Source organism: Scyliorhinus torazame, chromosome 2 (assembly GCF_047496885.1).
Source record: "Scyliorhinus torazame isolate Kashiwa2021f chromosome 2, sScyTor2.1, whole genome shotgun sequence".
NCBI lineage: Eukaryota > Metazoa > Chordata > Chondrichthyes > Carcharhiniformes > Scyliorhinidae > Scyliorhinus > Scyliorhinus torazame.
This window is the reverse complement of record NC_092708.1, coordinates 339,397,380-339,421,820: the sequence shown is the minus strand read 5'-3', so window position 1 is coordinate 339,421,820 and position 24,441 is coordinate 339,397,380. Positions and strand designations below refer to the sequence as shown.

General features: G+C 43.9%; 1 protein-coding gene and 1 pseudogene across 3 annotated transcripts in view; both read left to right on the top strand.

The window, feature by feature from the left end:
- rcor1 (REST corepressor 1) overlaps nucleotides 1-24,441 on the top strand; it is a 181,708-nt gene that overhangs the window by 43,585 nt on the left and 113,682 nt on the right. For all 3 annotated transcript variants that reach the window (XM_072490434.1, XM_072490433.1, XM_072490432.1), the window contains exon 3: nucleotides 23,564-23,644. In XM_072490434.1, the coding sequence (XP_072346535.1) occupies nucleotides 23,564-23,644 (81 nt within the window). The remainder of the gene's footprint in view (nucleotides 1-23,563; nucleotides 23,645-24,441) is intronic.
- Nucleotides 779-1,476, top strand: LOC140385617 (ribosome biogenesis protein NSA2 homolog pseudogene; annotated as a pseudogene).

Here is a 24,441-nt window from a genome sequence, read left to right as displayed (position 1 = left end):
TTTCTTCAACCAGAGGGTGGTGAATCTGTGGAACTCTTCTCCGCAGAAGGCTGTGGAGGCCAAATCACTGAGTGTCTTTAAGACAGAGATAGATAGGTTCTTGATTAATAAGGGGAGATGGCAGGAGAATGGGAATGAGAAACATATCAGCCATGATTGAATGGCGGAGCAGATTCGATGGACCGAATCCTGCTCCTATGTCTTATGGCCTTGTGGTCTTTTGAAAGGTTGGTGCAGACTCGATGGGCTGAATGGCCTCCTTCTGCACTGTTAGGATTCTATGAAATCAAATAAGGAATTTGAAGGAAAATCCTTTATGCAGGGAGTAATGAGAACCTGGAGCTCACTACCACAGGAAGTGTTTGAGGCAAATAATATAGATACAGTTAAAGGAAAACTAGATGCGTATAGAGCAGGTTTTTCAAACTGCAGGTTGCGACCTGCGGGTAGGTCACGGAGTGATCGGTCATGGCGTTCCCAATTGCGGGAGAAGCGCCCAGTGGCCGTGACCTGCTTTCATTGTCGCAACCTGCAATCTGTTTTCAAGAAACAGTTCGATGTAGCACTTAGGGCGAAGGAGATCAAAGACTATGTGGGAAAGCAGGATTAGGCTACTGAGTTGGATGATCAGCATGATCACAATGAAGGTGGAGCAGGCTCGGACGGCCGAATGGCCTCCCCCGCTCCTATTTTCTACGTTTCTGTGACAATTTTAAGAATGGAGACCGATTCCAAAAAAAAAGAATGGAGACTGGCTTTGTTTATGTCTTTTAACAAGATGGCGGCTGAGTGAGTCGCGTCATCGGGATTATCCGAGATATCGAGAGATAAACCCGGGATCAGCAACGGCAGCTGCAGTTCAACTCTTGTTAGAGAGAGACAGAGAGCAGTGAAATACCACAACAAATACGTTAAATTGCATTGTAAGCGATACGGCTATGCGTTTGCGAAGAAAAGGAAGAGCTGTGAAGCGCGTGAGTGCTCTCATTTAAGAAGATGATCGGTCTGACGGCCAAAATGTACCACGAACAGCGCCATTCAGAAAAAATACAAATGTAGAAGACCCTCAAAATGCATTAACAGGGGAACAAAAAATAGAAGAATGATGAGAACACCAGAAGGAGCCATACCAGCTTATCTGCTCGTCAGAGGGGGTCAATCCCATGTAAAGTCCTGTCCAACATGATCAAACAAAAGAGAAAGCTGGCAAATGGATAGTACCTTTTCCAAATGTCCGTGCCCCGGATAAACTGAAGTCCTGAAAGTTCTCCGCACAGGTAAACAGAAAAAGAAAGCTTGGAAGTGAATGGTGACTAAAGTCTGCTTTTCGGAATTGGATTCACTCGGAAACCTCCTAAGTATGAAAGATTCATCAGACCAATGGGTTTATGTTTTGAGAGGGCCCATGTAACCCATCCAGAACTTAAGGCCACCATCTGTTTACCTTATAGTTGGTGTTTGAAGAACCCATCATAAATATTAGGGGTTATTACTAAAGGTACTAAAGTCCAGCAGGTTTATTTGGAATCACTAGTTTTCGGAGCGTAGCTCCTTCATCAGGTGAGTCACTAAGGTCAGCTGGCGTGGCCCCCGTAGGTCGGCCGGTTGGTAAAAGTGGTTTTGGGGGGATCTGAAAAACACTGGCATAGAGAGTAAGCTAGGGAGAGATGGGAATAGAGTTGTGCTGATAGTTAGAGTTAAATATGGAGGGATGGGAGGAGACTGCAGTGGAGCATAAATGACAGCATGGAATGGTTGAGCTGAATAGTCTGCTTTGCTGTTCTGTAAAATTGTAAATGGCAATTAACTGAGATCCAAGAACCTTTCCTGACACATGCAGTTCAACAGTTAAAATACCCTGCCAACTTGTGTGAGGTGTAAGTGCAGTCCCCTTCCAAGATTGAAAAACAGCTCACATAGTATCATACAGAAAGACTGCAGATCGCAGTGTACAAGTCGACTGTTGAAGCCTCAATAATGGAGGTTGACTTATACGCTGAATATAAAATTTGAACCCCCCCCTTCCCCCGTGTCTGCGTGGGTCTCATTCATAGAATTACATAGAATTTACAGTGCAGAAGGAGGCCATTCAGCCCATAGAGTCTGCCCTGGCTCTTGGAAAGAGCACCCTACTTAAGCCCATGCCTCCACCCTATCCCCACCTCCCCTTTTGTTGAACACTAAGGGCAATTTATCAAGGCCAATCCACCTAACCTGCACATCTTTGGACTGTGGGAGGAAACCCACGCAGACACTGGAAAAGGTGCAAACTCCACACAGGCAGTGACCCAAGCCGGGAATCGAACCTGGGACCCTGGAGCTGTGAAGCAACTGTGCTAACCATTATGCTACCGTGCTGCCCCACAACCCAAAGATGTGCACATTCCCACAACCCAAAGATGTGCAGAGCGGGTGGGTTGGCCACGTTAAATTGTCCCTGGGAAAACATTTTTAAAAATTGAACCCCCTGGTGTGGATGGCTGACGTCTTGAAACTTGAAGCTAATTATATTTGGAAAATAGGGACAAGAGTAGGCTATTGTGTCCCTCGAGCCTGTCCTGTCATTTAATGAGATCATGGCTGATGTGTGGCCGTACTCCATATACCTGCCTTTGGCCCATATCCCTTAATATCTTCACTTAACGAAAATTTATCTATCTCAGATTTACAATTAACAACTGTTGTAGCCTGTTTGTGGGAGAGAGTTCCAAACCCCTACCACCCTGGAGAAAAGACGTGCTTTCTAACCCCTTTCCTGAATAGTCTAGCCCTAATTTTTAGACTATGCCCCTAGATTTAGAATCTCCAACTCGTGCAAATAGTTGATCTTTACCTACCCTGTCTTTCCCTATTAATATCTTTAATACTTTGATCAGATTACCCCATAACCTTTAAATTCTAGTGAAAACAGGCCTAATCTGTGTAATCTCTCCTTGTAACTTAACCCCTGTAGTCCAGGTACAATTTCAGTAAACGTAGAGGGAGCACGGCGGCTCAGTGGTTAGCACTAGGACTGCGGCGCCGAGGACCTGAGTCACTGTCCGTGTGGAGTTTGCACATTCTCCCCGTGTCTGCGTGGGTTTCACCCCCACAACCCAAAGATGTGCAAGTTAGGTGAATTGGCCACGCTAAATTGCCCCTTAATTGGAAAAAAATATAATTGGGTACTCTAAAATTAAAAAAAATAATTATAATTTCAGTAAACCTATGTTGCACTCCCTCCAAGGCCGTCCTAAGATGTGGTGCCCGGAGGTGCTCACCGTACTCGAAGTGGAGTATAACCTGGGTTTTGTATAGCTGCAGCCATAACGTCTGTGTCTTTATATTCCAATCCTCTAGATATAAAGGCGAGGATTCCATTTGCCTTTTGATTATTTTCTGCACTCGTTCATGACATTTTAAGGAACTATGCACCTGAACCCCAAGTCTCTTTGGACATCCACCGTACCTAACCTCTTTCCATTTAGAAAGTACTCTGCTCTATCCTTTTTTAGTACAAAATGGATAACCTCACAGTTTGCATTAAATTCTATCTGCCCATTCACCTAGTCCTGTCAATATCTCCTTGCAATTTTATGCTGTCCTAGGGTGTTTACAATGCCAAATGACTTTATTATCAGCAAATTTGGATATATGATTTTCTATGTCATATCCAAGTCATTAATGAATAATGTGAATAATTGAGGCCCCAACACAGATCCCTGTGGTACACCTCTAGTCACCTGCCAATTACAGAAATTAGTCATTATCGCGATTATTGAGGCTGCAACTCAACCAATTTTCTAACCATGTCAATTTGCCCTCAAACTCCATGGGTGTCATAACCGTCTCTTGTGTGGGACTTTATCAAATGCCTTCTGGAAGTTCATGTAAATAACAGCCATAGACATTCCTCTGTCCACTACCTTAGTCACCTCTTCAAAAAAATCAACAAGATATGACTTTCCTTTTACAAATCCATGCTGGCATTCGACTGAAATGTTCAGGGTGTTCAGTTACCCCATCGCTGATTATAGATTCCAGCAATTTCCCCACCACAAGATGTTAAGCTAACCAATCTGTAATTTCCTGGTTTCACCCTTTAAAAAAAAAGTGGAGTAACATGTGCAATTTTCCAATCCAGAGGGAGGACTCCTGAATTTAGGGAACTCTGAAAGATTATAGTTTGGGCATGTACCATGTGCTCCCCTACTTCCTTTAACACCCTCTGATGGAAACGGTCAGGTCATAGGGATTTGTCACTCTTTAGTTCCATTAATTTCCTAGTTACTGATGTTTTAGCTAATTGTATTAAGCCCCTGTCCTCGATCGACAGTTAATTTTTTCGGTACTTCCAGCAAGTTATCCTCCTTTTCAACTGCAAATACTGAGGCAAAGTAATTGTTCAAGATGTCTGCCATTTCCCCATTATCACTGACGGTTCAGCTTTCAGTGGGCCTACATTGTTCTTGACCTTTATACAATGATAACATTTCTTCTTATTGCTTTTGATGTCCCTTGCAAGTTTCCTTTGATAATCCCTTAGCTGCTTTGTGACCCGTTGCTGGTCTTTGTGCCTATCCCATGCGCCCGGATCTGTTCTGTTTTGCGTTCTTGTAAGTCTTTTTAGTTTTATGCTGTCCCTAACCTCTTTAGTTGTCCATGGCTTTTTTTTTGTGAAGTGGAGCCTTTTCTTCTTGGTCTTGGTCTTTCACTCTGCGTCTTGTTAAATGTTTCTTTAAATATTCTCCACCGATCTTCAGTCGTTTGACCCATTAACAGATCTTATCAGTTTACTGTGGAGAGTCTCTGTCTCATCCCTTTAAAGTCAGCCGTACACTAGTTTAAAATTCTAGTATCTGAACAATTCTTTTCACTTTCAAATGTTATACTGCATTCAACATGATGTGATCACTGTTAATGTGGCATGTTTTATTGAGTGAATTAATTGTACAAAGATACCTTTCAACACAATCGAAGCATTATAAAACAGTCAAATTCTTTGACCTGGGCATCACAGTTATATGAGAGTTATTTGAGCAATCTTAGTCTTCTGCTGCAACATTAGACCGTTTCATTCCGTGACTTCCGGTGGCGACATGTAGGTGGAGAGCGCACGTTGGTGGCTCCTGCTAGAGTTTCTGGTTTTTGGTCCTTTATATCCAATTTGGGGGGAAGTTTGGATTATTAGGTGTTGGAATGTGTGAAGACATCGTAGGATGCCGAAGTCCCAGAAGGCGAATCAGGGGAAGGGGGCAAGTGAAAGTCTGCTGGCAAGTTTGGTTGTGAGTCCAGCAGGAGGAAGAATGGTGGGTGCAAGCTTGCTGAGTGGGGGCCCGTCCATTACGGTGGATAAGCTGGCCGAAGTGATCGAAGGGGGAGTTTGAGCAACTGTTCTGTAAGCATTTTGATATGCACTTTAAGGGAGGCTTTGGCTAAGACATCGACGGCTGTAGGGGAGAAAGGAGAGGCTTTGAAGGGGATGGAGGAGGCATTGTCGCAGCACAGTTGCCAGTTCACCTCGATGGGTGAAGAGCTGGGGAGGGTAACTAAGGGCTGAGAGCCAAAGAGGAGACCTAGAGAACAGGTCGCAAAAGCAGAGTCTCAGGATCGTGAGACTGCCTGAGGGGGTGGAAGTCCGGAGGCTGAGAGTACTTTGTGGAGATGTTTGCTAAGTTGATGGGGGAGGAGGAGGACCCCTCCCTCTACAAGTTGGACAGGGCCCACCGGTTGCTCCGGCCGAAGCCAAAGATGAATAAGCCACGGTAGCACAGTGGATAGCATTGTGGCTTCACAGCGCCAGGGTCCCAGGTTCAATTCCTCGCTGGGTCACTGTCTGTGTGGAGTCTGCACGTTCTCCCCGTGTCTGCGTGGGTTTCCTCCGGGTGCTCCGGTTTCCTCCCACAGTCCAAAGACGTGCAGGTTAGGTGGATTGGCCATGCTAAATTGCCCTTAATGTCCAAAAAGGTTAGGAGGGATTATTGGGTTATGGGGATAAGGTGGAAGTGAGGGCTTAAGTGGGTCGGTGCAGACTCGATGGGCCGAATGGCCTCCTTCTGCACTGTATGTTCTATGTTCTATGTATGTTCTATGTCTTGTGATACTCTGCTTCCACAGTTAACAGGTGAAGGAGAAGGTATTGAGATGGGTGAAGCTAAATCGAAAGGTAAGGTGGGAAGGCGTTGGTATTCGGATATACCAGGATCTTGGAGCTGGCAAGAAGATGGGTGGCCTTTACCTAGGTGAAGGCGGCATTATTCAAGAGGAGCGTGAGGTTTGGGGTCATCTGTACAACTCTAAGGACTTCAGCTTTCACCAATTCCTTTTCTTCCTCGGCCGTCTCAAAGTAGAAGGACTGGGACTGAAATTAGTTTGGACTTGGGTGGTGTTAGCACAGTGGTTAGCACTGGTGCTTCACAGCGCCAGGGTCCCAGGTTCGATTCCTGGCTTGGGTCACTGTCTATGCGGAGTCTGTACGTTCTCACTGTGTCTGCGTGGATTTCCTCCGGGTGCTCCAGTTTCCTCATACAAGTTTCGAAGGACATCGTAGGTAATTTGGGCATTCTGAATTCTCCCTCTGTGTACCCGAACAGGTGCCAGAGTGTGGTGACTAGGGGCTTTTCACAGTAACTTCATTGCAGGGTTAATGTAAGCCTACTTGTGACAATAAAGATTATTATTGTTAATATTATTATTGATCTTTCCCCTTTTGTTTTTTTATGCATCTTGAGTTTGGAAGTTTAAGGGGGAGGGGGGGAGGGATTTGATGTTGGTTTGGCTTTCTGTGTGGGGAATGAGGCTCTGGTAGGGGCCACCTCGCTACTGAACGTAAGTTGGCTCGTGAACGGGAGTGAGGTGGGTGGAGGGGCCACGGATTGGCCTTGGAGGTGTGATGGGTGGGGGTGGGGTTGGTACTAGGGAAGGTGTTTTCGATAGAAAGTGGTTGGGGAGTTTCCGGGAAGGAGGGGGGAGGGGGCTGATGGTGACTAGGGGCAGAGCTGTGATGGTGATTAGGGGCAGCACGGTAGCATTGTGGATAGCACAAATGCTTCACAGCTCCAGGGTCCCAGGTTCGATTCCGGCTTGGGTCACTGTCTGTGCGGAGTCTGCACATCCTCCCCGTGTGTGCGTGGGTTTCCTCCGGGTGCTCCGGTTTCCTCCCACAGTCCAAAGATGTGCGGGTTAGGTGGATTGGCCATGCTAAATTGCCCATAGTGTCCAAAATTGCCCTTTGTGTAGGGTGGGGTTACTGGGTTATGGGGATAGGGTGGAGGTGTGGATCTTGGGTAGGGTGCTCTTTCCAAGAGCCGGTGCAGACTCGATGGGCCGAATGGCCTCCTTCTGCACTGTAAATTCTACGATAATCTATGTTCGCCGCGTTTATGAAAGAGATGGGAGACGTGGACCTGCGGAGGGTTTTGCATCTGCAACATAGGGAGTATTTGTTTTTTCCACCAGTGCATAATGTGTATTCGAGGATTGATTTTTTTGGGGGGATGGGGAAGATGCTGTTAGCTGGGGTGAGGAAGGCATATTCTGCAATCATTATTTTGGATCGTGCTCCACCTTGGGTGGAAATGTTCCTGGAGAAGGGGTCAGCTCAGAGGCTGGCCTGGCAGTTCGATGTGAGGCTCTGTTGGCAGACCCACATTTTTGTATCAAAATGGGGAAGGTGATTGAGGATTACGTAGGGTTCAATAGGAATGGGGGGTCTCGCCGGCAGTGGTACGGAAGCATTGAAGGTGGTAGTGAGGGGCGAGGTCAACTCATTTAAGGCACAGGTGGACAGGGAGGCAGGGGCTGATAGAGGAGATTTTGGAGGTAGATGGAAGATACGCGGAGGATCCGACGCCAGGTGTTCTGGCAACGAGGAAGGAGCTACAGGCGAGGTTTGATCTTCTGTCCATGGGAAAGGCGGTTCGGCAGCTGAGGCGGGCAAGGGGACTTGTGTGTGAGTATGAGTCGAAGGCCAGCCACTTGGTGGGTCAGCTTTGCTGGCAGGTGGCTGTGAGAAATTGTTTGGGTCGGGGATGGGATAGGAGTGCTGGTGGTGGCACTGGAGTAGGTGGACAAAGTTTTTGAAGAATTCTACAGGGATTTGTACAAGTCAGATATATGGGAGTATTTGGGACGATTGCAGTAGGAGAGGAGGAGAGGGCAGGATTGGAAGAGCCAGTGGGGGTGGAAGAAGTGCAGGTGGCGATAGGGAGAATGCAGACAGGCAAGGTTCTGGGGCCGGATGGTTTCCTGGTGAAATGTTATAAAACGTCTATGGGTAAGTCGGCGCTGCTGTTGGTGGATGTAACGTTAGGGGGGCATTGCCAAAGACGATGGGTCAGGCATCTATTTCATTGCTGCTTAAAAAGGACAAGGATTCGGTGGAGTGTGGGTCGTACAGGCCCATATCTTTGTTGAATGTGGATGCCAAGATTATCAAAAGTGTTGGCGTTTCGGTTGAAGGAGTGCATTCCGAAGGTGATTGGGGAGGATCAGATGGGGTTCGTAAAGGGCAGTCAGTTGTCGTCAAATGTGTGGCAGCTGTTGAATGTGGTGCTTTATCGGGCAGAAGGGAGGGATTTGGAGGTGGTGGTGGCGATGCATGCAGAGAAGTTGTTCGATCGGGTGGAGTGAAGCTATCTGTGGTGTTGGAGAGGTTTGGGATGGGGCCTAAGATTGTGGCATGGGTGAAATTATTATATTAGCATCCGATGACGTGTGTGCGAACAAATGAAATGAATTCTGAGTACTTTCTATTGCACAATGAAACGAGGCAGGGATGCCCCATGTTCCCCCTTGTGTTTACGCTGGCAATAGAGCCCTTGGCCTTAACGTTGTGGTGCTTGGCTAAATGGAGAGGGATAATGAGGGGGAGTGGTGCATAGTGTCCCTGTATGCTGATTTGTTGTATATTTCGAACCCAAGCTCTTCTGTGGGGGATATAATGGGACTGCTTAGGAGATTTGGGGCATTTTCAGGCTACAAGCTGAATTTGGGTAAAAGTGAGTGTTTAGTAGTGTCTCCTCCAGGGGTGGGAGTCTGAGTTGGGGGATTGCCATTTCGGGTGGCAACAACAGACTTCAGGTTTCTGGGAATGCAGGTAGCTTGGGATTGGGTCCGGCTTCGTAAGTTAAACTTTACGAGTCTGGTAGATAGGGTTAGGGTGGATTTACTGAGGTGGAATAGTCTTCTCCTGTGGTTGGCCGGTCGGGTGCAGATGTCGCAGATTAATATTTTACTGCAGGTTTTATTCTAATTTTAGTGTCTGCCGGTCTTTTTGCCAAGGTCATTCTTAAAGTGGGTGAATGGGTTGGTTTCGTTGTTTGTCTGGGCAGGGATGTTGGCTAGGGTTAGGAAGACGGTACTTGAGAGACCGTGGCAGTCGTGAGGCTTGGGCTTTCTTAACCTGTTGTACTATTACTGGCAGCAAATGCGGAGAAGGTGCAGGGTTGGAGTAGGGAGACGGAGGCTTTGTAGGTGAGGGTGGAGGCAGGTTCGTGTAGTGGATCGGTGTTGTGAGGGCTGGCAACGGTGTCGCTCTCGTTTACCCCAGGCAGGTATTCGGGGAACCCTGTGATGGTGGCCACACTGAAAAGATTGAGGCAGTTCCGGCAGCACTTTAGATTAGGGCGGGGTCAATGATGATGCCAATCCGAGGGAACCATGGGTTTGAGCCTGGGAGGATGGATGTGAGATTTCAGGGATGGGATGAAAGAGGAGTGATCGAGATGAAGGACTTTTATTTGGGAGGGCGGTTCGCAAGTTTGGGTTGGTTTGGATTCCTGTGTGGGGAGGGTTTTAGGTACATGAAGGTGAGGGACTTTGCAAAAAAGGTCTTTCTGACCTTTCCGATAGCACTTTCGTCCTCATTGCTGGAGATCGGGTTGGAGGGTGGGGTCGTCTTGGCGATTTGTGGGAGTATTTTGGAGGAAGATGAGGTGTCTCTGGAGGGGTTAAGATCACCCTGATCTTGCATGTGGGCTTGGAGCCTAGTCCCCTGGGGGCCATATTCAGGGTGTCGGATCTGGAGTTGCAGGCGGGAGAGGGGGCAGATGTTTTAGCCTTCGCCTCGCTGATTGCTTGCAGGTGGGTTTTGTTAAGGTGGAGGTCAGCTTCTCCACCCTGTGGCTTGGGGATCTAATGGAGTTCCTGCGTTTAGGGCAAATTTCACCTTCTTTAAGAGGGTCGAATGAGTCATTCCACAAGAGATAGGGTTTGCTTATTCTGCATTTTGGAAAACTAATTACCGTCAACTGTTTGGGGCGGGGCACCTGGGATGGGGTGTTGTGTTGGGTTTATTTTGTGTTGTAATGTTTTTCAAATGTTAAAAATTTGAATAAAATGCTTTTTTTAAAAAAAAAAAAACTTTCATTCCAAAAACTAGTTCCACCAGCCTATGAGTATATTCAAAAGAATAATTTTGGTGCTGAAAAATGGGGTCAGCTTGTGTACCAGATTGATTTACATGCCGCAATATATGGTACTGTATATTGGTAATTAATAAGTTGTCTTCTGCCGCTCAAGGTTACAATTTCTTTTCAGAGTATAACGTCACTATTTCAGACGTTGTCATTGGTTAAGATCTTTGAAATCTCTGGTCTGCTACAGATCCAGAGATTGTAAACCAGCTGATTTTGCCACTCTGCAGCAATAGAAAAATATAACATGGCATTACATTTGCTTCATTACATAATTTAAAGATCTAAAATATTGAATGTACCAAAAATGTCTCATTGGAAATTTCTGACGCTGTTCTTACACTTGAGAAACTCTTTACGATGCAATGTGATGCTGAACCTGCCTCAATATCTGCCAACATCTTAACTACAAGCCACATGAAATGAGTGAGGTGGTGAAAGAACCTGCCGATTGCAAATTTGTAAACCTGCCTCCCTCCAGAGTGATAGGAAATGTGGTATGTGATGTGGACAGTGGTGCAGCAGCTGACTGGCAAGGGACAATCACCCAGAGTACTTCATACTTGGGTTTCACAGAAACCAAAATTTCAATGGTTTATTCCTGAGATGAAGTGCTATTCTTTCTATTTGACAACTATTTTCAAGTGGTTTTTTTCCTGAAATTAAGACCAGGCTTTGTATATTTCAACATGTAATTTGATCAGAGATGTTGCAGAATTTAATGCTTTAGAACATAGAACATAGAACACTTGTTACAGATTCTCCCTTGATCGATGTAAGATTTTAAACCAAAGCATTTGATATCTTGTTTTTCAAACCCATACTTTATCACAAACTGAATATGGCAGCTGCTGTGCTTGCAAGCAAAACATGTATGTTAAATCAGAAAAGACTCCACAGCAGTGCAGTATACTGGAATTGAGCAAGAGTTCAAATCCTGTGCAGTAGAGAGCAATTGTGTTCCAAAGGCTTGGCTGAGTATACTTGTTAAAGTACACTATGACTTTGACTGTTGATCCAATCTTTGTGTGAGGACTAAAATAAACACTGTTGTGTGAAAAATAATGAAGTTGTTGCTATTGGATGCTTTGCTGAATATTTCTGTTTTTCATTTTTGAAAAGTGATTTGTAATTCAAAATTTACTTTATAATTAGCTTGCTATGGCTAATTAACTTTGTGGTTAAAAGTCACTTGAACTAAGAGCTGCCATAGGTTTAGACAACAAATTTTGTTTGATTTGTTGAGACTTTTGAGGTATCAGAGGATGGATGAGGGTGCTGCATTGATTTATATCTGAACCTTCAAAAGGATTTTGAAAAGCATTGCATAATAATTGTATTAGCAAAAGTGAAGCCAATGGGATAAAACTGACAGTAATAACATGGATATTGACAATTTTGTTGGAAGGCTAGGGCTAGAAAGCTGAATTGTGGTGAATGGTTGGTTGTATTTTAGATGCCAGAAAGCTATACAGTGAAATTCCCCAATGTTCAGTACGAGGGCCCACTGCACTTTTGAAATGTTAATTGACACTTAGGCTTGGGGGATACAGCGTACAATATTGAAATCTGCAGATGACTTGGAACTTGGAAGTGTAATAAATAATTTTTTTTAACAAACAATTTTAATTAGGTATTTTTGCCATTACAAATAGCAACAGTATAAAAACAATGTACAAAGAACAATAAACTTAGTGCAAACACCGACTCCCATCTCTCCAAGACCCTCCTATTTAACCCGCCTATTTAACCCCCTATTCTACGCTACCCCCCCAAGCTGACGAATAATTCTCCATGAAGAAGTCAATGAATGGTTGCCACCTCTGGGCGAACCCTAACAAAGACCCTCTCAAGGCGAACTTAAACTTCTCTCGGCCGAGGAAGTTCGCCATGTCGGTTAACCAGGTCTCCGACTTCGGGGTCTTTGAATCCCTCCAAGCTGCTAATATCCGTCTCCGGGCTACCAGGGAGGCAAAGGCCAGAACATCTGCCCCTTTCTCCTCCTGGACTCCCGGATCTTCCAACACCCCAAAAATCGCCACCTCTGGACTCATTGCCATCCTTGTTTTCAATACTTTGGACATGACATCCGCAAACCCCTGCCAATATCCCCTAAGTTTTGGACATGCCCAGAACATGTGGACATGGTTCGCTGGTCCTCCCGCACATTTTACACACCTGTCCTCTACTCCAAAGAACCTACTCATCCGGGCCACTGTCATGTGGGCCCGATGGACCACCTTGAATTGGATCAAGCTGAGCCTTGCACATGTAGCGGTCACGTTGACTCTGCTTGACGCGTTCTAGCCCCTTGAAGCTCTCAGAGCAATCGCCAGCTACTCTACAGCTAACGCAAACAGCAGTGGGGAGAGGGAGCATCCCTGTCTTGCCCCCCGTACAGTCTAAAATAGTCCGATGTTGTCCTATTCGTCCTTACACTAGCCTCCGGGGCCTGGTATAACAGCCTAACCCAGTCGATAAAGCCCCTACTGAACCCAAATTGCCCCAACACCTCCCATAGATAGTCCCATTCCACCCGGTCGAACGCCTTCTCCGCATCCATGGCCACAACTCCGTCAACCTCCCTACTCTCCGGGGGCATCATAATCACGTTGAGCAGCCTTCTTATATTGGCCACCAACCGCCTCTCCTTGACAAACCCGGTTTGATCCTCCAAAATCACCTCCGGCACACAATCTTCAATCCTGGAGGCCAAAACCTTGGCCAGCAGCCTGGCGTCCACATTAAGCAGTGACATTGGCCTATATGACCCGCATAGCTCCAGGTTCTTGTCCTGCTTCAATATTAACGAAGTAGCGGCCTGTGACATCATCGGAGGCAACATCCCTCTATCCCTCGCCTCATTAAAACCCTTGACCAGCAACGTCCCTAATATCCCCGAGAATTTCTTGTAGAATTCCACCGGATACCCATCCGGCCCCGGGGCTTTACCCGACTGCATTGCCTTCAAGCCCTCCCCTATTTCTTCGGCCCTAATCGGGGCCCCCAGCCGATCCACCAGCTCCCTGCCCACCCTTGGGAAGGTCAGTCTGTCCAAAAAGCGTCTCATCCCCTCTGGCCCTGCGAGGGGGTTCCGAGCGACAGAGTCTACTGTAAAAGTCCCTAAACGCCCTGTTTAGCCCCGCCAAGTCCCCTACCAAATTCCCATCCCCATCAACCACCCTCTCTATTTCCCTGGCCGCCTCCCTCTTCCTAAGCTGCTGTGCCAACATTCTGCTGGCCTTCTCCCCATGTTCGTAAAATGCACCCCTCGCCTTTCTAAGCTGCTCTACTGCCTTGCCTGTGGACAATACCCCGAACTCAGCCTCCGACGTTCCCTTAAAAGCTCTACCCCCGGGGTCGCCGCATACCTCCTATCTATCTGTAGCATCTCTTTAACCAGCCGGTCCATCTCTGTCCTATCCGTCCTGTCCTTATGAGCCCGGATCAAAATCTGCTCCCCTCTCACCACTGTTTTCAGCGCCTCCCAGATCACTGCTGCTGAGACTTCCCCCGTGTTGTTGGCCTGCAGGTAGTCTGCATACACTTCCTCAGCCTCTTGCACACCGCCTCGTCCGCCAACAAGCCCACATCCAATCTCCATTGCGGGCGCTGGAAGCTCTCCTCACCAACCTGCAGTTCCACCCAGTGTGGGGCATGATCCGAAATAGTGATGGCCGAGTATCCCGTGTCCCCCACCGCCGCCAGGAAACCCCTGCTCAAAATGAAAAAATCAATCTGGGAATAAACCTTATGCACATGCGAATAAAAAGAAAACTCCCTCCCCGTCGGCCGCCTAAACCTCCATGGGTCGACCCCCCCCATCTGCTGCATGGACCCTAACAGCTCCTTTGCCATTGCTGGCACCCTCCCCGTTTTTGAACATGACCGGTCCAGGCCAGGATCGATAACTGTATTAAAATCCCCTCCCATCACCAGCTTGTGCGAGTCCAGGTCAGGTATCTTCCCCAGTACCCTCTTTATAAATTCTACATCGTCCAAGTTTGGCACGTACACATTAACCAACACTATCTTGCTCCCCTCCAGCTTGCCGCTCACCATGACATAACGGCCCCTCCCGTCCGAGACTATACTGCCCACCTGAAATTGCACCCGCTTATTGATTAAAATCGCCACACCTCTAGTCTTGGTGCCCAGCCCCGAATGGAAGTGTAATAGATAATGAGGATAGCGATAGACTTTAGGACATACATGGGCAAGTGGAATGGGTGGAGGACACATTGCTGAAATTCAATGCAGAAAGAAGTGTTCAATGCTGAAAGAAGTGTGAGATGATGCATTTTAGTAAGAATGAGGAGAGACAATACAAACTGGACAGCGTAATAAAGAATATGGAACTTGGGCTTTAAGAATTTAAAACATCAAATTCAAAAGCCAAGAAGTTGTTTTAACTTGTATTGAACACTAGTTTGGCCTCAGCTGAGTATTGTCTAATTCTGGGCACCATACTTTAGGAGGGATGTCAAGGCTTTGGAAATAGTTCCAAGGATGTGGGATTACAGTTATGTGAATAGACTGGAGAAGCTGGAATTGTCCCTCTAGGAGCAGAAAAGGCTTAAGAGGAGCCTTAAGTTTTAGTAAAACACTAGAAGATAGACACAAGGCAGGGTAGATGTGATTTAAAAATAATTGATATGGTACTAAATGAAATTAAAGGATAAAATGGAATTGAGGAATGTGTTCATGTGAATACAGGAAGAGAGTTGAAGTGCAGAGAAAGTGCCAGGGTAAAAGAAAGCACCTTGGAATGTTGTGATTTAGCTAAGGTTGCCTAGATAGGAGATCAGTTTTCTGGGTGCTCTGAAATACAGAATTTAATTAATGACACCAAATGAGAGCACAGTAATTTGTAGCAAAGATCGTAAAATGATCTAAGAAGAAACTTAATATTTAAAATAATAATGGGTTTAGATTAAAAAAAATTTAAAAACTTATTTCCAACATGTGAAGAGTCAATAATGAAAGGGCACAGCTTTGAGGTGAAGGGCAAATGAGTCAGAGATGACATGAGGAATGACTTAAGCTACAAGTGGTTAGGACCTGGCATTCACTGCCTGATAGGGTGGTGGAAATGCATGCAATAGCTTTCAAAAGAGAATTGGATAAATACTCAAAGGAAATATATGGGAAGGAAGGTGCTGTTGGACTCACTAGCCCCTTGAAACAGCCTGTGCAGACTTGATGGCTGAATGGTGTCCTGCTGTGCTGTACATTTCTATGATTTTCAAAAGGCTCCTGATGTATATAATACGACAGTTTATCATTTTCATAACAGCTCCAGCTGTTTTTTTAAAAATTAAGCTGGTTGGGAGAACCTTCGGACTGGAGGGGTGTAGGGAATAAAATCCTATTCTAAGGCTTTACCTGGAGGAACTTTTTCTTACTCGGAAAGCAAATTGTTACAGATTCTCTCAGTTTTATGAATTTCTGTTTTCGGTTTTAGTGAATTTAGCAGCGCGATAATCTGGTATTCTGTTTTCAATCCACCTGGCACATTCTGTTTTGTTTATACTTCAAGGCAGCTTTATGGATGAACAATTGGTGCATGTTACTATACAGCATATTAAAGAATGGCATCTTAACTGCAAAAAGGGATTGTCTGGTGGGCAGCTCTGTTTTGGTGGCAACGTACTGACCTTTTACAATGCATTTGGTGAGACATTCCTTAGTGGCCAGGTATTTTCTTGATTTGGACGATGTAAATTGGCTGATCTTTATTGTAGTAAGATTCCTTTTGTGAATAATCAAATAATGTTGCCATTTTAAATGTGATTTTGCATGAACCTATACTACCACGTCAACTCCACAGCAATTCTACAGTTAAAAGCCCTAACTTCTGAGTGCTCAGACAGTACGATCACAATAAAGATGACTTCCAACTTTTGCGGAGGAATTCTATACAATCCAGATCCATTTGCCACCCAATTTCAACCTGCAACAAATGTTAAGGCATAGAATGTTGATGCCTTGTAAATCTTACCTGGATACTTTACTAGAATGAGATTAAGAGATGAAGGACTTGAGGAGAGCCACTGAGTCCAGCACGGCAAGAGACCCTTTGGCCCATCGTGTCTTCACCAGCCATCAAGCACCTATCTATTCTAATCCCATTTTCTAGCACATGGTCCATAGCCTTGTATGCTATGGCGTTTCAAGTGTTCATCTAAATGCTTCCTAAATGTTGAGATTATAGAAGCTGGTATTGTTTTCCTCGGGAAAGAGAAGGTTAAGAGAAGATTTAATGGAGATGTTCATGAAGGGTTTTTTAAAAATTCATTCATGGGATGTGGGTGTCGCAGGCTGTGCCAGCATTAATTGCCCTTGATTGGCATGATCTTTGAAATATGCCATTAGGTTCCCCAAAACTGCTTAAAATGTGGTTTTGTAGGAATTAATCTTATCTCATTGACTTTGCTTCTAATACAAAAGCACTTGATTTCTCTCGCCATTTTTTTCTGGCAGTTTGACTTCCAGCACCACTCTTCACACTGCTTTACTCAATTTAAAACTTCCATTATTTACAGAGCAATTCCTTTCTCACTTTGAAAACACAGTTCAATGTAGAAACAAATGTGAAGTAAGATCTGCCCGTGCTGCGCAAATGTGTCCTCTATTAACATTCTATGATCTTGCCCGTGCCCCCCATTCAATACCACTTAAACTACACCTCTACATTCCAAGAAGCTTTCTTTTACCCTAGCATTTGCTCTGTGCGCTGCTACTGTCTTTCTGAATCCATGTGGGCATACTCTTAATTTCATTCCACCCTTCAATTTCTTGTTTTGGCATCTTTATCATTTAAAAAAAATCCATTTAATCCGCATCTGTCTTTTGGTCAAGCATGATATTCTATATAGAATTCTATCTTGCCCTAATTAGATTATCTTGCCCTAATTAGATTATCTTGCCCTAATTAGCTTATATTTCTTCAAGTGTTTAGTCATTACATACCATATTATAGACTTCAATAATTTACCAACAATAATTGAATTACGACCAATTGCTCCATGCCTTTTTTATCTCAAACTTTGACGATTGCACTGATGTCCACACTAACCTTCATCCTGTCACCCATCACCCCCGTGCTTTGTAACCTACCTTGATTTCAAATTCCCCGTAAAGTCCCATCGCCGTTATCTCTGTAGTCTCCTACAAGCCTCAGAGATTTCTGTACTTCTCCAATTTTGGCCCTGTCTGTATCGCCACCATTGGCAGCTATGCCTTCATCTGGTTAGTCCCTTAAGCTCTGGAATTCCTTTCTTCAGGTTCTCCATCTCTTTCTTGGCGCACTGCAAATTTAATTTTAATGCTTCTGTGAATCTCCTTGAGACACATTGATACATTAAAAGTGAGAATCTGCTGTTTCTTCACTAGCTTCTCCAGATTCTCCAATGATTAATCTGCCTTAAGTTTGAGTAACTTGGTTTAATACCAACTCTTGACTTCGATAACCTCCACTAACCTTTCCATATTCAACTCTGCTGGACCTATAATTTTAGTATCCTCTTTCTCTGTGAAAATTAGGTACTGTTCTTAGTCCAACTAAGTAAAACAGCAATTTACTCTGGCTGTTCTATATATTATCTATTCGTGAATATTTAAAAATCTTTCACTAATCTAATCTTTCTATTGGTCCATTGAACTTAAACCTTCAACAAACATTTTCCTTACTGAGTATTTGTTTCCTTTGCACCGTTGAAATAATTTTGTTGCCAATCCCCAATTCTAGTTTCCAGTTTTCTTTCCACTTAATCTCAGCACATTCTTTGCCATATATTTCTTAAGAACATTTTGTCCTCAACTTGTCGATATAAAAAAAATAACTTAATCTTATGGTCATTGCTTTCAAAATGCTTGTAGGTCGCACATTTGCTCTGCTTTACGAGCCAGGACTAGGTCAAGTAGTTCTTCACTGATGGAGTAGCAACATATTGACTGAGAAAGCAACCCTACATGTACTACAAAAATAAAATTAACATTCCCTTATTTCAACCTATTTTGGATAATTAAAATCTTTAATTTGTCTACTGTTTCAAATCATTATTTTTGCTTTTCATTAGTCTAGAATATGTTCCTACTAGTAGGGTTGATCCCTTTCAGTCCTACAATATGGTCATTAGGATTTCACCCATTGGGGTATAAATGCATTTAAACCTAATAAAGTAGGTACAATGTTAGCCTCGTCACTCACCAAGGTTTCTTATTCTGGTCATAATGTTGTCTCTAAACTAAATGCAGATTGGGTGAGCTCTTTATGGAACACCCCTGTTCAGTTCGTGAGGTTGATGCTGAGCTTCAAGTGGCCTGCCAATTTAATCCTCCACCTTGCTCTCATGCTGACATCTCCGCTGTCTCTTCAGTGTGTTAGAGAATAAGTGAGAGTGAGGTAGGTGTGGAGTTGGCAGGGGGTCAGGGTCGGGTCGGGGGTGATAGAGGAAGTTGGGAAAACGGAGGTGAACGTCTGCGGTTCAGTTGTATAGCTATCTAAGTTCTAAATATTTTTACCTGTCTTAATGTCCCATGGGTACCTATCCAGGTAAGTAAGTTGGAACTGCTGAAGTCTCCAACACGTAACTCCAATTTGGAGATGTTTTTGGAGAGCCCCAGGGAGCAGGGGTATTGCCCTTCGGAAGTTGAAACTTCTTGGACAATTCCTACAGATTCTTTGCAATGGGACTTTTCCGAGGGATCCTCCAGTGTATATTCCGGGGGACCTAGTGTGCGCCCACTGGAGACCATAAGATCTGGGCCATTAACTTGTCTCCACAAATGCTGCCTGACCAGCTGAGTATTTCCAGGATTTAATGTTTTATCATAGAATAGAATAGAATAGAATTTACAGTGCAGAAGGAGGCCATTCGGCCCATCGAGCCTGCACCGGCTCTCGGAAAGAGCACCCCACCCAATGTCAACACCTCCACCCTATCCCCACAACCCAGTAACCACACCCAACACTAAGGGCAATTTTTTTATCATGGCCAATCCACCTAACCTGCACATCTTTGGACTGTGGGAGGAAACCGGAGCACCCGGAGGAAACCCACGCACACACGGGGAGGACGTGCAGACTCCGCACAGACAGTGACCCAAGCCGGAATCGAACCTGGGACCCTGGAGCTGTGAAGCAATTGCGCTATCCACAAGGCTACCGTGCTGCCTTTTTTGATTCCCTGCTGCACTTGCCATGCTGTAATCTGTTTGCGCTTCTAATTCAAAAAACTTTCAAACTGAAGGGCGAGTGAAAAGGTCCATCAAACTGGACAAGCTGCAAGATTTCACGCTCTAGCAAATTTTCGGTCAAATATTTACTTATGGGCTTTGTTGAAGAAACTTCACCATGTAATCACAAGCCAGATGAGGTGAGAGTGACCATGCTTGACATCAAGGCAGCACTTGTCAAAGTGTGACACGAAGCCTTAGCAGACTTGAAGTCAGCAGGATACTCCCCTGGTTGGAGTCATACCTCTCACAAAGGAAGAGGGCAGCGGTTGTCATAGGCCAGTCATTTCAGCCCCAGGACATGCTCTGGGAATCCCAACATGGAATTAACAGTCTAATGATGATCATGAAACCATTTTTGATTGTGACGAAAACCCACCTGGTTCACTAATGTAGGGAAGGAAGTCTGGTCTACACATGACTCCAGACCCACAGCAATAAGGTTGACTTTTAAATGCCCTCTCAAATGGCCAAGCTAGCCACTCAGTTCAAAGGCAATTGAGGATGGGCAATAAATGCTGGCCCAGCTGGCAATGCCCACACCCCCTGAATGAATAAAAAGAAACTGGACTACCATATGGCTACAGGAGCAGGTCAGAGGCTGGGAATTTTGGTGAATAACTCACCACCTGACTCCCCACAGTACAAGGCAGAAGTGTGATGGCATACTCTGCACTTGCCTGGACGAATGCAACTCCACCAACACTCAAGAAGCTTGACACCATCCAGGACAAAGCAGTCCACCTGATTCCGTACTCCAACTTAAATATTTACATCCTCCACCACTGCACAGTGTCAGTAGTATGTGCCATTTTAAAGATGCATTGCAGCAACTCCTTTGACAGCACCTTCCGTTGCCTGAAATTTACCTCCTAGGAAAACAAGGTCAGCAGACACATGGGAACACAACCTGTATGTTTCTCTCCAAGCCATGCACTATCTTGCTTTAAAAATAAATTTGGAGTACCAAATTCATTTTGTCCAATTAAAGGGCAATTTAGCGTGGCCAATCCATCTACCCTGCACATCTTTTTGGTTTGTGGGGGCGAAACCTATGCAAACACGGGGAGAATATACAAACTCCACACGGACAGTGACCCAGAGCCGGGATAGAACCTGGGACCTCGGTGCCGTGAGACAGCAGTGCTAACCACTGTGCCACCGTGCTGCCCCGCCATGCACTATCTTAACTTGAAACTATGTTGCCATTCCTTCACTGGATCAACATCCTAGAACTGTCTTCCTAACTGTGGGAATACCTACTCTGCATGGACTGCAGCAGCTCAAGATGTCTTTCCACCATCTTGAGGACAAATTGGGTTGTGCAACAAGTGCTGGCTTTGCCAGCAATGCCCACATCCCGTGAACAAATAATAAGAATGGTACGTATTCTAGCCTGCCAGAAGTGGCAGCTCCTAGATGTATACTTACACTCTATTGTGGGTAGAGGCTTGCTGTAATACTGCTGGTTTTGGTGAGAACCACTTGAATCTATTGCTGTTTGATGTAAATAAGACAGGATGATTAGTGCAAATAATGTGAACCTGAGCTGAGTTTCAATCATTTCAGGATCGATTTTAAAAGGAGGTAAATAGATGAGAATTATTTTGGTCAGGGTTTCATTTTGGGTTTTAATATACCTATTTGCAAAACTTTAATAAAACTTTAATAAAATATGCTTGCGCTGGTCAACAATTCTAGGAGTGATGCAATAATAGTAATTTGTTACTATTATTAAAAGATGTGCAGAATCTACCTTGCCAAAGCTGTTGGTTTGTGCAAAATTAGTTGTACAGTGGAAATGTTACTGTTTCCTTGATGTTCAATGTGATTTGAAAGAAAATGATCATGTTTTGAAATTGAAGCAAAATATGTTTAGACATATTTTATTTTGTATGCAACCTGCCTAGAAAATGACCGTAAGCCATATTTATATTTGTGTTCCAAGAATCTAATTTAAAATCGCTTTTCATGTTGTAGGGGTTGATGCTGATCAATTTTTATGCTGCATGCAGATTGTAGGTTAAACCAGGGTGCAAATCTCCAATGCCGTTTGCATCACTGTGAATTGGTAAAGATGGTAATTTATTGCATTGTAGTGAGATTTCCCCATTCCTTATATTTCAACACATTGTCCTTTCAAATGTAGAAAGTACAGATCCCTGTACACTTTTTGCACTTTTCCAATTTTGTGTGCAATTATTCAGATTTTTAGAAGCTTTTAAAGGTGCAGGTATGGTGCTGAAATTTGCAAAAAATAGCATGATATTTTAGTGACTTCTGAAAATATTGTCCGTTTCACATGGATCTAATGCTTGTGCACAATATAATTATTGCTATTGTTGTTAAACTGTACTAAATGTCACCCTATTCAAACTTGAAATATGCAGATACATGTATCTACAGGAATAAAATGAATGTACGAATTGTGGACAGTTTAATATTGTATAAGGCGCTTAATCATTTGACATTACAAGGGAAAACATCTGGTCTTGCCATTGTTTCTGAAACATCTCCCTATCTTCCACACTTTCCCAACACCCCAACTCTCTTTGCTCCACACCTCCATGCATGCATGCACACACGCGTGTACACACACGCATAATTAAAGTGTGTAGTTACAATGTTGCGATGAATGAAGAAATTGATAAATACTATATTTCCTATTTGTGATAGCAATGTTATTAAAAACCCTGGTTTAAAAATTATGCAGACATTGTGTCTCCGAAATTAGAGTCGTAAAGGGTGAAGTAATTACTAATGGAACATAATTTTGATTGCAGGAGATTCCCTGGAGTGTAGATAATTTATGAGGGAGTGTTTTTAGTCCTAGCTAAGCAGGTTATGGAATGTGGTGGGATATAGATGTACGTAATGGAAGGAGCCAGGCCTATCTGTAGTTTTGCAGTCCGTTATAGGATTTTAAGTTGAACAGCAGTTTTGCCAAATGCTGTTCAGTATAGCAGAAGTGTACTCGATCTGCTCTTGAAAGAGTCTCAGTCTCTCTCTCTCTCTCTCTCTCTCTCTCTCTCTCTCTCTCTCTCTCTCTCTCTCTCTCTCTCTCTCTCTCTCTCTCTCTCTCTCTCTCTCTCTCTCTCACACACTCCAAACGTCTGCACTGAGGTTATTCATGGAAGCCCCGCCTTCGCAACCTTGCCCCTCATCTGAGGCGTGATGTTCCTCAGATTAAATCACCACCAGTCAGCTCTTCCCCTCAAAGGGAAAAGCAGCCTATGGTCATCTGGGACTATGGCAACTTTACTCTTTTTTTAAAGATTACAGATGAGCAAGTAACCTGTTTTGTTAACTTTATTTATAAGTAAGAAGTCTTACAACACCAGGTTAAAGTCCAACAGGTTTGTTTTGAATCACTAGCTTTCGGAGCTCTCATTCACCTGAGGAAGGAGCAGTGCTCTGAAAGCTAGTGATTCAAAACAAACCTGTTGGACTTTAACCTGGTTGTAAGACTTCCTACTGCGCTCAACCCAGTCCAATGCCGGCATCTCCACATCATTATTTATAAGTCGTGCATTTGAACTGTATTGGGTTGTTTAATTGTAGTTCGTAGTAGGTGTAGGTAGTAAGTTCACGTTTTTCCTTTTATTTAAGAACTGTTTAATTGTTAATTGTAAAGCTATTTCTTTGATGTGGTTAATTCTGTGTTCAATTAAAGTTTGTTTTAACACAAAAAATCTATTGGTCAGAGTCATCACTCCTGGGGTGAAGCATCTTGGCCTCACAGCTTTACAAATTGAAAAATTGTTTGGGGGTTCTCAGCTGGTATCCTAACAAAAGTTGCGGTCTGGTCCAGTATCCTAACCATGTAATGACCACCGTTTAAGTTAAATAACATTTCAAAATAATGGAGTTAAATTGGTGCAGTGAATACAAACTATATTTTAATATTTGTTTTTATCCTCCCCACACAGAGGTTGCAAAGCATTGTCAGGAAAGGGAGAACCTTGGAATGCTGGTCTGGTCACCTAATCAGAATATCTCTGAGTCTAAATGTAAGTTTTTGCATCATTTCATGTTTTAAACATTATACTTCTATTCATAGTCTTATTTTCTTTTTAGAAACTAGTGTTTAAATTAAAATTTTTGCCAATTTTCGGTGAAGTGATTTCTGATGAATATTCAATTTATACCTGTAATTGCTAGTAAGTATATTTGGAATAAATCAATGGAAACAGATTTCAAGGTATTCCAAGGTGAGACAAGCAGAGCAGGCAAGGGATGAGGAGAGAAAGAGAGCCTGTGTCTCAGTATATATTGTGTGCCTGCATGCTCCCCTTTTTACACAAAAAAAAAAGTGAGTTCTTGGACCAGGTTTGCAAGCCTGTGCGAGGAAGGGGAACATATCTTTGTTTATTTTTTCAACGCTAATAAGCCAGATTAATTTTGAACTAGTTTAGCATTTTTGTACCTACTATTGCGATCCTTTCATTCTTGTAATTAATTTACATAATATTATGGTCAGCGGTGAAGCGGCAGCATTTACCACTGACCTCAAAAAACTGTTCTCTGATGTGATCTAGAATAGGGTGCCATCTACAGGGACCTGTGCTGCCCTCGATCAACCAATCAGAGTAAAGAATTCTAATAGACTGCAAACCAGGTAGTAAAAAGCAACGATTGTAGTTAACTTTCTAATCATTTTATCGAAGGCATAATAATGATTCAGATGTGCGATATCAAGATGATAAAGTTTATCAAAGACTTTTTTTAATGTTCTAATGGGATGACATTCCACATTGTAAAATATTTTTCAGACCCATGGAGGTTGTTCAGAAGTGATTGTGATGTA